We start from the raw sequence: 11,674 nt of genomic DNA, 5'->3' as shown, positions 1-11,674 counted from the left end.
TCCTTCTAAAAACTCAGGAAAACCGATTTCATTTAAAAATGGGTAACAGAAAATAATAGGAGAAAAATTCCAAAGTAATTATAAAGGAAAAACAGAATGAGAAACAGAATGACGTCTCTCCTCTCAGTGTGGGTTTGTACTGGAAGGGAGCTTTGGCTGCGGTTTTGAGAGCTCATCATGCCTAGATAATCCAACCTCTTCAACCTTACCACATTTCACTTGTACTCATTCTACTTCCACTTGCTTTTCTCAATTTAGAGCACTGTGTTTTCTAATTAATACTTGTAGAATATTTTGGTTTGTAGACTATTTTAGGATTTTCCTATTTTCTGGTCTGTCAGATGATCCACTGTTTCTTTATGTTCACTCCCACACAGATTGCTCAGGTCTTATAGCTATGAATTGCCCCCAGCCTCTTGTATTTAGAGCTCATAGAAATATGTTATCACCTACTTTTTTCTAGATGTTGTCCATGGATTAATTAATTAATATATTGCGTGCGCAATTCACTTACCCGTCGTGGCCTCCATGGTTCTGCCCCTGCACAGCCTCTGGGCCAGTCCCCAACACCCAGCCTAAGGCCCGCGGGGCAAAGCGGCACAGGCAGGGAAAGGCGCAAAGGTGAAGTGAGGTTTGCTTGATAGGTGGCCTGAGCTAGCCCCCTTAGGGACGAGTCTCGGATAAGAGGGCTCCAGCCAGGAGACACCCAGCTATTTCTCTTCCCAGGACTCCCCTGCCCCGCCCACGTAGAGCTCCTGAGATCCCGCGAGATCGCGTTGCTCTAGGAAGGGCGATAGCTGCAGCAGCATCTCAGGGGAGATGCCGCCGTCTTCTGAGCCACACTTAATCCTCAGTGTATTCCAGCCCATCCGCTCCCTGCCCCTCCATCTGGACCCGAATTTACATCCCTATACACATCCATATCTACAGAGCATATCCGGTGGGCTCCAATTCTGCCCTATTTGCCTTCCTGGGGAAAACCATGTTTCATCCAGCCTGACCCCAGCAGGTAGGTGTTGCTCTTTGTGTTCAAAAGACGTGAACATTTCCTGATGGAGGGGCTTAGGTGAAGGAGCCAGCTCCACCATCACTCGGTACTTGCAGTTGGACCGGGTCAGACAGAGCAATTCTTTGAGGCTGTACTTTGGCGGTGAGAGGCTGAGGTACGGCAGCAATGGTCTCCTGGGACAGATTCTATAAACTTCTCTACTGCCAGGAGAAACTACTGGCCCCAGGGATGTGCGATGAAACAGTGTGTTGCTTCAGCCTTGGACCTTGGCAGACATCAGACTGGGGCCCAAGTCTCTGCCCAGTGGCCTTCAGCCACCCAGAAGGCGATAGACTTGGCTCCAGTGCTTGCACATTACTCCTCTATTTTGGCCTCAGGCAGTCCTTCCCCACACAGCCTCTAGTCCAGAACCTGGTCCCCAACATCTGGCCATGGTCCCCTGGGATGAAGTACCACCACATTGTGACTCTGAGTGGGGTAAGGGGAGGCACTGACAAGGATTGGGGTTTAATTTATAGGTGGTGTGAGCCAGACTCCTCAAGGATGAGTCTGGGGTAGGGCCTCCCCACCTGCAAGCATCAAGGTGTGAAAGGAAAAAAAAACTTAGTTAACATATTAATTAAAAATAAGACTACAGGTATAAACTTGGTCACACAAGATGAAAAAGATCTAGGGACCTGCTGTACAACGTTGTGCTTATAGTTAGTAATGTAGTTAAATTTCACAGTTAAAATTTTGTTAAGAGGGTAAGATTTCATGGGGGTTTTTTTAACCACAATAAAAAATAAGGCTATAAAATATTCTATACGATTGCATGTAAAGGATGTTTAAAACACCTATCACACCTATCTCTGTATACATTTATGGAATTAAATACATAAAAATATAAACAGTGGCACTTCACTCCAGTGGTGGGATTATGGTTAAATCTTTTTTTTTCTGCATTTTCTAATTTTTCCCAAGTGAAATTAAGCTACATTTATAATTTGAGACATACTCAGAAAATTACTTGTTCTGTTTAATATCTCCTTGGTTCTCTCTTTGCATTTCTGAAATCAAAGAGGACTGGCCCCATCAGAAGACAAAGCTCTTGTCCAGATCAGACATCTCCTTCAGTTGAAACATGGCTTTATCCCCAAAATAATCATTTTTTACCACTTCCACCATTCTAGTCCCTTGGTCTTTACCAGGTACAATTTTCTCATCCCTAAGAGATCTTAAGGAATGCTAAGTCCTTCATTCCTGTCCCTTCTGCCCCCGAGGCTGCTGCCTCCTCTTGCTTACCAAAGGAACTTTTTCCATATCCCAGTATGGTAGCTGCAGATGCTCCCACAGGAACTGCTCTTATCAGAGCCGCTCCTTCTGATGCTGTTTTTGCTAGTGGAAGTGGAAGGGGATAAGGGATAGGTGGTATATTCATTGTGGAAATGGGGAGTTTGAAACCACTGCTCCTGTGAGGATCTAGTAGCAGGTATGAAGTGAAGAAATGGGTGAGAATGTGGAGTAGAGGAGACTATTGCTATGATCTTCCACACTGAATTTTGCCTCTCCCACTCTGAAGATCCCACAGAAAATCTGAAGAGCTTCTTCCCACCTTCCCTGTACTCTCCTGTTCAGAGAAATACCCATATCCCTCCTCCACCACCACCACCTTCATAAGTGCCTGTAAGGCTGCAGTACTAGGCCCACCCCTACCATCAGTAATGGTAGTAGCTGCTGCAAGGCCTCTCTCTCCTTTTTCTCCATCACCATTTGAACTCTTCCTGTATTGCACCAACACTAAATTTAGACCCAGGAGGAAAAATATCTGTACATGCTCATCTTTCCAAATGTATAGGGGACTTAAGGATCTATAAAATATCATAGTATCTCCTCTCTTCCACCTCCAAATAGTTATGAGTTTGTTTCCCCACAGCTCTCTTTTATTCCTGTGCTCCTATCCTAGATAACCAAGGCCCTCGCTGTTAGTCATATCTCTGAGATAAGAGAGATTTCCAGTATGACAGGATCATTTTTGTTGTTCATCCCCTCATCTCACTATACCCATTCCAAAAAGGCATCCAGATCTTTGTTCCCCCCTTATACCAGGGGAGGTTTATTCCACCAGCCTGTATTTGGTTTTCTATAATCCTTATTATTTGGACCAAATCATACTAAAGGAGAGAGGAGTGACTTATAGAATAGAGAGAAAGGAAGGAGAATACTGTTAATGATACCTTAGCACTCCTTACTCCCTGCCAGGAAGAAGGGAGGGCCCCAGAGGGGAATGGCGCATGGTTCATGTAGGGAAATGGACCCTAGGCATTAGGGCTTCCAGCATTGGCAGACACCTCCGAACCCCACTCGCCCTAGAGAAGCAGACATGCCCACCTTCAAGGGACCATCTGGACTTGGACAGTAAGAGTAGCAGGGATAATCACAATGCATTGAAGGCCCCACAAAAACCCCTTCCCCCTCCCATTCTTGGGTAATTCACAGGAAGAGGCAGGGCCCCTCTCATAATGAATGAGACTGAACTTTCCTTCACCTCAGTGAGCTAGAGGGAAGGATGCAGATTTAAGCTGCCACCTCTGGCCAACCTTCCCCAAGATACACGTTACACAGAAGATACAGCAGGCAAGTACACACTCTTTATTACTAATTAATATCAGAAAAACCTTGGCAGAGGTTGAGCTTGGTGAGCTGGGCAGATCTCACAGGGGAAACTACAACATCTTTTGTTCAGACTGAGGCTGATCTAACCTCCCACCCCCTGGGCTCCATCATGGCTCCCTCCTCACTTGTGCCAGCTGCCTCAGAAGAGCAGACAGCCTTGCAGAGAATACACCAAGTGGAAGATAAGGGGACCAGGGTCATTGTCAAGAGTGCTTGATCCAGTCCAGTATTATTTTTAATCTAATCCAAGAGAAGCATTATGTCTGTCCTTGGAATCCACTGTGTTCTTCATCCATTCTTGGCTGGAAAGGGGCTTGGGATGGAGGCAGCCAAGATGGAGGATTCAAGTGTGTAACACTCCCCCAAGTACTATCTTTAAGTCACTCAGTGACTTAAGATACTTAAGTTACTGGTCTTTCAGGGCAACAAGGATAATAGTTTTCCCTCTCAAGGAAAGAAATCAGACTTTCAGAAAAATCCTGCCTGCACTTTGTGATGCTACTTTCCTGATCTTTGCCACTGCTCATTTGTTTCACCTAGGAGCAAGGAGATGAGGAGTTTGGTAAATCCTCTCATGAAAGTTCTGATGTTGCTCCTGGAACTGCAAAATATCTATGTTACTTCAAATGGGTTTACCCAAAGCCCATGCTATATACTAGGCAAATAACTCACTTCTGATCTCAAATTATGCTCTCTCCTATCATCTAATGAAAAAGTTATGATGTGTGCCCTAAATATTAACATATGGTTCTAGCTCCTAACCTAAACTAGGCAATCAATAACAATTTGTGTAATGAATTAAATGTTATCTATCAAATTTGCTATCACAGAATTTAACACCACAACACCCAACTCTTCCAAATTAATTCCTTGTCCCAACAGAGAAATTAAATTCTAACGAAATCATTTTGCCCTCCTTTCCGCCTTAACGAGCACCGAAGCATCTCCTCTTCCCCGACTTCCTCTCACTCCTCTCCGCTCCAGCCAACGGGGGTCTCGATGAGGTGCAGGTGAGCAGGAATCAAGTGTGATTTCTGTAAACTCTTAGAAGATCTTCTAATGGGACAGGTTCAGCTTCTTCAGCAACAAACAATTTCTGTGGGGCTCGGAGACACAAAAACAGGCCCTCACCTATAAAATAAAAACCAGGAGCAAACATGAACACTGTAGCCATGTACAAAGGAACAATAGCATTTCCAAGGAAAAGCAGTGCTCCTGAAACTCAGTATAGTTATAACTCGAAAAAGACATGGCTGTGCCCAGCCAAAGACACAGCACTTTCAGAAAAAAGGACGTGAATAAGAAAACAGAAGAGAGTGGAGGGGAGGGCGGGGGAAGGCTCCAAGACTTCAGCTTCTCCAGGGTGTCCACCAATCGGCATCAGCCATTCAGAATCCACCACCTGTGAATGTCAGTGCAATTAAGAGAAGTTCCTTTTTAAAGAATATGATCCTCAAAAGCAGTCTTTGTTCAATTTTAAAAAGTATATAAATACATTTGCATTTATGTGTGTATGTAGTACCCACAATGATAAAAAGTTGTTACTTTGGGTAATAGAATAATGGATTGTTTTAATTCTCTCTACACCAATTTTGGTTTGCAAATTCTCTGTGAGGTACATAAGTTACTTTTTGGTCAGAAGAGGGTCTTATGAAATTGGTTTTTCTCTGGGCTTATGAAATTGGTCTTTTCTTTCGTTTTCATTCTTACTTACCTTTCTTAAATCAGTGAGTTGGTCCTGGGTCCAGGCCTCTACTCTCAACGTCCACACAGACTTCCTTGCATTTATAGCAGGCCTTGCGCCATGAAAAATTCATGGCTTTACACCGTGGGCACTCCCAACTCTCTGGGCCGCAGCCTGAGGCAGACTTCTCCTGGTGCAGGAGACCCAGAGCTTTTTTCCCTTTTGGTTGCTTGGCCTTCTGCCCCTGAGGCTGCTGTTTCATTGGGCTTTCCCTCGCACCACAGCTCCGGCTGTCCCCCTGGGGGGGCGCCTGGGGCCTCTGTAGACCTTCTTCCAGGCTGTGGCTCCTCCTAAACCCCGGGGGGTACCTCTTTGGACTTTCTTCCTGGCTATGGCGTCTTCTGTCCCCCGTCCCCTGGGGTCTTCTTGGACCTTCTGCTTGGCTGTAGTTCCCGCCGGCCCCCAAGGAGAGCATCTCCTGAGGCCTGTCTGGATCTTCTTCGTGGCTACTGCTTCTGCTGGCAACAAGGGGGGCCATCCCTTGGGGTCTTTTTGGACCTTCTTCCTGGCTGTGGTCCCTACTGGCCCCCAGGGGCACCATCACCTGAGGCCTCTTTGGATCTTCTTCCTGGTTGTGTCTCCCACTGGCCCCCAGAGGTACCATCTCCCGGGGCCTCTCTGGATCTTCTTCCCGGCTATTCATCTTGCTGGCGCCAAAGGTAACCATCTCCTGGGATCGCCCCGAACCTTCTTCCTGGCTGAGGCCCCAGCTACCCCCAAAGGGGACCATCCCCTGGGCCTTTGCTGGCCCTTCTTCCTGGCTGAGACTCCAACTGTCCCCAAAGGGAACCATCTCCTGAGGATTCTCTGGACCTTCTTCCTGGCTCTGGCCCTGGTTATCTTTAAGGAGTACCACCCCCCGAGGCCTCTCCGAACCCTCTTTCCGGCTCTGGCTCCAGCTATCCCCAAAGGAGACCATCCCCTGAGGCCTCCCTAGATCATCCTCCTGGCTGAGGCTCCAACTATCCCTAAGAAGTACCACCCCCTGGGGCATCTCTCGATCTTCTTCTTGGCTGTGGCTCCAGCTACCCCCAACAGGAACCATTCCTTGGGCCCACCCTGGACCTTCTTCCCGGCTCTGGCTCCAGCTACCCCAAAGGGTGACCATTCCTTGGGGGTTCTCTGGACCTTCTCGCTGACTCTGGGTCCAGCTCTCCCCAAGGGGGACCACCCCCTGGAGCACCTCTTGATCTTGCTGGCTGTGGCTCCAGCTCTCCCCGACGGGAACCATCCCCCAGGCCCTCTTTGCACGGTCTTCCTGGCTCTGGCGCCAGCCATCCCCAAGGATGGCCATTCCTTTGGCCCACCCCGGACCTTCTTCCTGGCTCTGGCTCTGGCTGTCCCCAGCAGGAACCACCCCCTGGGCCCTCTCTGGACCTTCCTCCTGGTTGTGGCTCCTGCTCTCCCCGATAGGAACCGTCCCCTGGGCTCTCTCTGGATCTTCTTGCTGGCTGTGGCTCCAGCTATCCCCAAGGGGGACCACTTCGTGAGTGCTCTCTGGATCTTCTTCCTGGCTCTGGCTCTGGCTCCAGCTATCTCTGACAGGAACCATCCCCTGAGGCCGCTGCGGACCTTCTTGGCTAAGGCTTCTGAAGCCCCTCAGGGGGACTGCACTCTGGAGGATCGCAGGACCTTCCGCCTGGCTGCAGCTCCTCTGGTCCCACCGTGGGACCATCCCCTCTTGGTAGCCCACTGCAGCACGTGGACCAGGTGGCCCGATCCCCAGAGGAGGCATCTGATGTGGAACGACTGCAGCTTCTGCAACCATGACTACTACTGGCGGCAGAGGTGGCGAGACGGGGAATCCCACGGGGAACGGGGCACGGAACGGAAGCAAGTACCGCACGGGCACTGGCAGAGCGGGCTGTACGGCCTGAGCCCAGGGACTCGGGGGGCCCGGCACGTAAAGAACAGCCACCGGGGCCGGCACCCGGGCCTCAAAATACAGCCTGCTGCGCAGCCCCCTGGCCACCACATCTGCATTCCGGGGCCATGCTATGGCCCCAAGTTGCTCGGCCGGAGGCCCAGGCACTCTCTCGCGGGCCAGCGGCACGACCCGGGAGGCCCTCTCCACCTGGAGCAGCCGCCCACGAAGCGCGTCACACTCGACCAGAGTCTGCCGCAGCGCAGCCTGTGTGGAGCGCAGCTGTGCGACCGCCGACTCGCGCTCCCCGCGCAGCCGCTGCAGCTCGGAGGCCAGGGCCCAGGTAGCCGTCTCGCGCTCCTCTACTTGGCTCTGCAGCCGCCGGGCCTGGCGCCCCTGCTGCTCCCGCTGCCTGGCTCCCACGCGCACGCTCAGGGCGAGCGCGCTCCACGCACAGGCCCTCTTCGTGGCGCGCGGCAGCTGCGGGTCGGCCAGGACCGTCCGAAGCCGCTCCTCTACCTCGTCCCAGGGCCGCGAGCGCAAGGCCGCGTAGAAATCCGGCCCACCGCCGTTCATGAGGACTTCGTCGTTGATGAACCTGATCACCTCGGTGTGGCGGAACCCGCTGGCGTGGTCCCCAAAGTCGACCGCCATGGCTGCTGCGGCCTAGTTAACCGGCCCCCTCACAACCCCTGCCGCCCCTGCCGCCGTCAGTAAAGGTCCACCCTTCACCTCCCCGCTCAGTCCTACTTCAGTCCTTTTCAAGTCCTGGCCTCGTCCTTGACTTTTCTCCCTCACTCCCTTGTTTTCCTTAAAAAAGATAGAAAGAAAAACGTTCTCTCACCACACCAATGCCCACTACGTGAAGGGCAAAGATGGCACGATGAGTCACAGAGTTCTGAGCCACAGGAGCCACCGCAAGGTGTTCTGGGAGGCATGGTCCGGGGCCGAGCGCCCCCTGGAAGGCCAACAGAGCCCTCGGCAGCGCCGGGTACTACAGTGAGCCCAGACTGGGAGGGGGCACATCAGATTCTTTGGAGATAGTAATAGTTGCCACTCATGCACATAACGGGCTGGGATGGGACTTTCAAACACACACACACACACACACACACACACACTCCTGGTCTAAAAGGAAGGGTGGTACAAGAATGTCAGAGAACTTTTAGGGGAGGGAGAGAAAGAGTTGAGGTGAAGACTGGGGTTGCAGGACCCCCTGTTCAGGAAGATAAATAGGGTGCATGCCTGGCATCTATCAAAACCCAGAAAAGGGGCAGGACAGAGAAAGAAGGGCTACGGTTGCTCTACTGCTGTGGGGAAAGGAAGGAAGCTGAACTTTGGGGCAGCAGTGGGAACCAGGTGAAGGAGAGCAAAATATGTCACTTTGGCACATTACTTTAAGTTAAAGTTACTTAAGATACAGTTGATGTAAGAAGGACATTCTAACCCTCCTTTGTGCCCCTGAAAGGAGGAAATAAATCACCCATATGAAGGGTACCCTGTCTATTCCCAAAGAGTAGAAGGCACCCTTATCACTGGAAATAGGGAATGAATTCAGGGTTAAGAAGGCAATATAAAACACCTTATTACTTCTTCACTAATTTACGACCCCAAACCCAAACCTCTTTGTCTTGTCAATTCTTCACAATTTTTTTTCTTGCAGTTCTAAAAGTTGCCTGCTTTGGTCACTTTTTTGAGTCTCATATTTATATGGATTTCCTGTAGATAAGAAATTAAATTTGTTTTCCTCCTGTAAATCCTACTTATGTTAATTTAATTATTAGGCCAGCCAAAGAACCTAGAAGGTAAGAAGGGAAAATTTTTCCACTTCTACAGTTTTGGCATCCAACCTGGAGCCCTCCACTACCCAGACATTGCTGAATCTGGGGCTGCGGCACCTGAGAGATCCTGGGAATCTGACAAGAGCCTGTAGAAACTAAGAATTCTTACCACATCAGTCTCCTGGATCTCTGCTCACAGGGTCTGGTGGAAGTGAGAGTGGTGAAAGTCCTTTTTTTTTTTTTTTTTCTAAATTTAGTTTAGCAGGAGAATATATTTGTGTAAACTAGTTCCTTGGGTATAGTGACTGGTAAAGATTTATTACGAATACTCCTGTTTTCTATTGCTCTCTTTCCTCCCAAGGACAGTCATTGTTTTCTTTTGTCCCTATCATTTGTCATAAGGAGGGAAACCATTGGGTTGAATGCTTCCCAGACTGGTGAGTTCACAGTTCTGAACAGATTGGCATCTGTTTAGACAAAGTTGGCGGTGGGTCCCTTATGTAAAAACCAGATGAGGTTTGCTTTCATCTTGTTCTGTCCTGAGAGTGTGGCCTTGTGACCAGTGAGAATATTCTCTCTGGTCTCTGCCAGTCAGAAGGTACAAGTACTGGCTTGCATCTGGTGGCCAAATAGGCTTGGAAATACAACACATGAAGTCATAGGCAACATTCTCTTTGTCCAACTGTGCTAGGTCTCAGAGGAGTTTGTCATAAGGTGCCTCAGTTGTCTAAACCACTGTTGTCTTGTTAGTGCTGGAAAAGTATCATTCCAGTAGTACCTTTCCAGATTAGTGACTCTGTGACTGGAGGCATCTCACATTTTCATGGGAAACTGGAGACACCATTTTCACTACATCATTCTTACCACTGGTGACAACAAAGGTTTTTGCTTTTTTATGCTAACTTTGGGAGTGAACCCTCTGGATCTTGTGAGGGCTTGTACCCTCTTTTGGGATGCCTCTTATGTCCATTGTTAAGCTATAAAAAGTCTTATTGGTTTGAGTCTCTATTGAGATTAATATAAGATCCTACTCATCATTGCCAGATAATAAATCCTTTCAATTAGAAAAACTTCTACATTTGAAAAAAAATTTAAAGAGTTCTCATCCTAAACAACTGTTATAGGTACCTATGGAAAGACCAAATTATGAAGTGGATATAGAGGAGAATAATTAGTACCTTTAGGGACTGCCTTAACAAGGTTAAAGAACAGAAATTAGACTTAGAACAAAAATTAAAGTCCACGTCCAACATAAATTCCTCTTTTTAAAATCCAGCCCTGGGGCAGCTGGGTGGCTCAGTTGGTTAAGCTCTCACTCTTGATTTCGGCTCAGGTCATGATCTCACTGTTCATGGGATCAAGCCCCATGTCAGGCTCCCATGCTTGAAATCCTCTCTCTCTCTCTCTCCCCCTCCCCTGCTCATTCTTTCTCTCTCTCTCTCTCTCCCTCTCAAAATAAATAAACTTTAGAAATGAATAAGTAAATAATAAAATAAAACCCAGCCATGTCACTTAATTGTACACCCGAAACTAGCATTACACAGCATGTCAAAACTGGAATTTAAATAAAAACTTTAAAAAATTAGAATTAAAATTAAAATCCAGCCCTGTCTCCTCAGCAAATTCCCTTAGCTCATAAAACTCCCCCACCTTCCCCAGAAAATCCCTTAAACATCCAGCTGCCTATTTCAACTTCTCTTTCCTTACAAGATTTACCAAGAGCACTCTGGCCTGATCTCCAGGGCCAGGGTATACATGTTACTCATGTAAACGCTGAAATCCAGGAAGTGAAGTTAGCAGAAGCACAAGGACAGGTGGTAGGATTCACTTTGCTCTATCCCTTACAACTCCTCCTGCTTTCCAGGGCTCTGTAATCAAACTCATTTGTGTTTCCCTTGGATGCAGGGGGAAAAAATCATATTTAAATAGAGAAGAATAAATTGGATTTCTGGTGACAGATCTAATAGTTGGAAAGGTTTTCCTCTTCTGCAATAGATTGGGCCAAGAAAAAAAAGGGAGAAAATAAGGTTAGAAGCAACAGTGAGAAAAATGTATACAGGTCTGGGCTGGTCATCTTGGGAAAGCCGTCTCCTTCAACTGTCATTTGCTTCGATTCCTAGAAATCTTTTTTTTCAGGTCATCAGTTGGTGTGCAGATCTAGTTAGGTTTTGGTGCTTTCTGTAGATGTGACACATGGATCCAAGGGTCCTTTCTTTGAAGTTTGGCAGCACAAGAGTTGGTTAACAGTACCTGATAGGGGTCTTTCCATCAGTGTTGAAGACAGTCTTTCTGGAGATGTCATTCCAATAGATGAAATTTCTGGGCTGCAAGGTGTGAGAAATTTCTGGGCTGCAAGGTTGATATTTAAAGTCCTTGTCTCCGGGGAGTGTGCTGTGGAAAGATTATTCTGCTAAAATATGGTTATTTTCAACAAAAGCAATTAGGCCTTTGCAATATTAAAAGAAATCCCCCTTTACCGACTGTGGATCAAAAGCAGCAGGAGCCAAGTACATTGGTCATCCTATGATTATCTCAAAGGGTGAGAGTTAATGAGTTCCAAAAGGGGTAGACCTGAAATTTAGAACCACTAATGGGAGTGCTTTTGGCCAGGGTATTTGAAG

At 47.9% G+C, this 11,674-nt stretch overlaps 1 protein-coding gene and 1 pseudogene across 1 annotated transcript; one reads left to right on the top strand and one right to left on the bottom strand.

Moving 5' to 3' along the window:
* Window positions 1-3,676: 3,676 nt before the first annotated feature.
* On the bottom strand, window positions 3,677-8,152 carry LOC131502535 (testis-expressed protein 13D-like). The gene is made up of 2 exons (XM_058713317.1): window positions 5,379-8,152; window positions 3,677-4,795 (listed from the first exon to the last, which is right to left on the bottom strand). Exon 1 carries the CDS (start codon window positions 7,924-7,926, stop codon window positions 5,389-5,391), a length of 2,538 nt encoding a protein of 845 aa, XP_058569300.1. The 5' UTR covers window positions 7,927-8,152; the 3' UTR covers window positions 3,677-4,795; window positions 5,379-5,388.
* A 56-nt stretch (window positions 8,153-8,208) lies between these two features.
* Window positions 8,209-11,674, top strand: part of LOC131502136 (large ribosomal subunit protein eL18-like) — a 60,726-nt pseudogene continuing 57,260 nt past the window's right edge.

Source organism: Neofelis nebulosa, chromosome X (assembly GCF_028018385.1).
Source record: "Neofelis nebulosa isolate mNeoNeb1 chromosome X, mNeoNeb1.pri, whole genome shotgun sequence".
NCBI lineage: Eukaryota > Metazoa > Chordata > Mammalia > Carnivora > Felidae > Neofelis > Neofelis nebulosa.
The sequence above is the reverse complement of the archived record's forward strand: the minus strand, read 5'-3'. Positions and strand labels throughout refer to the sequence as shown.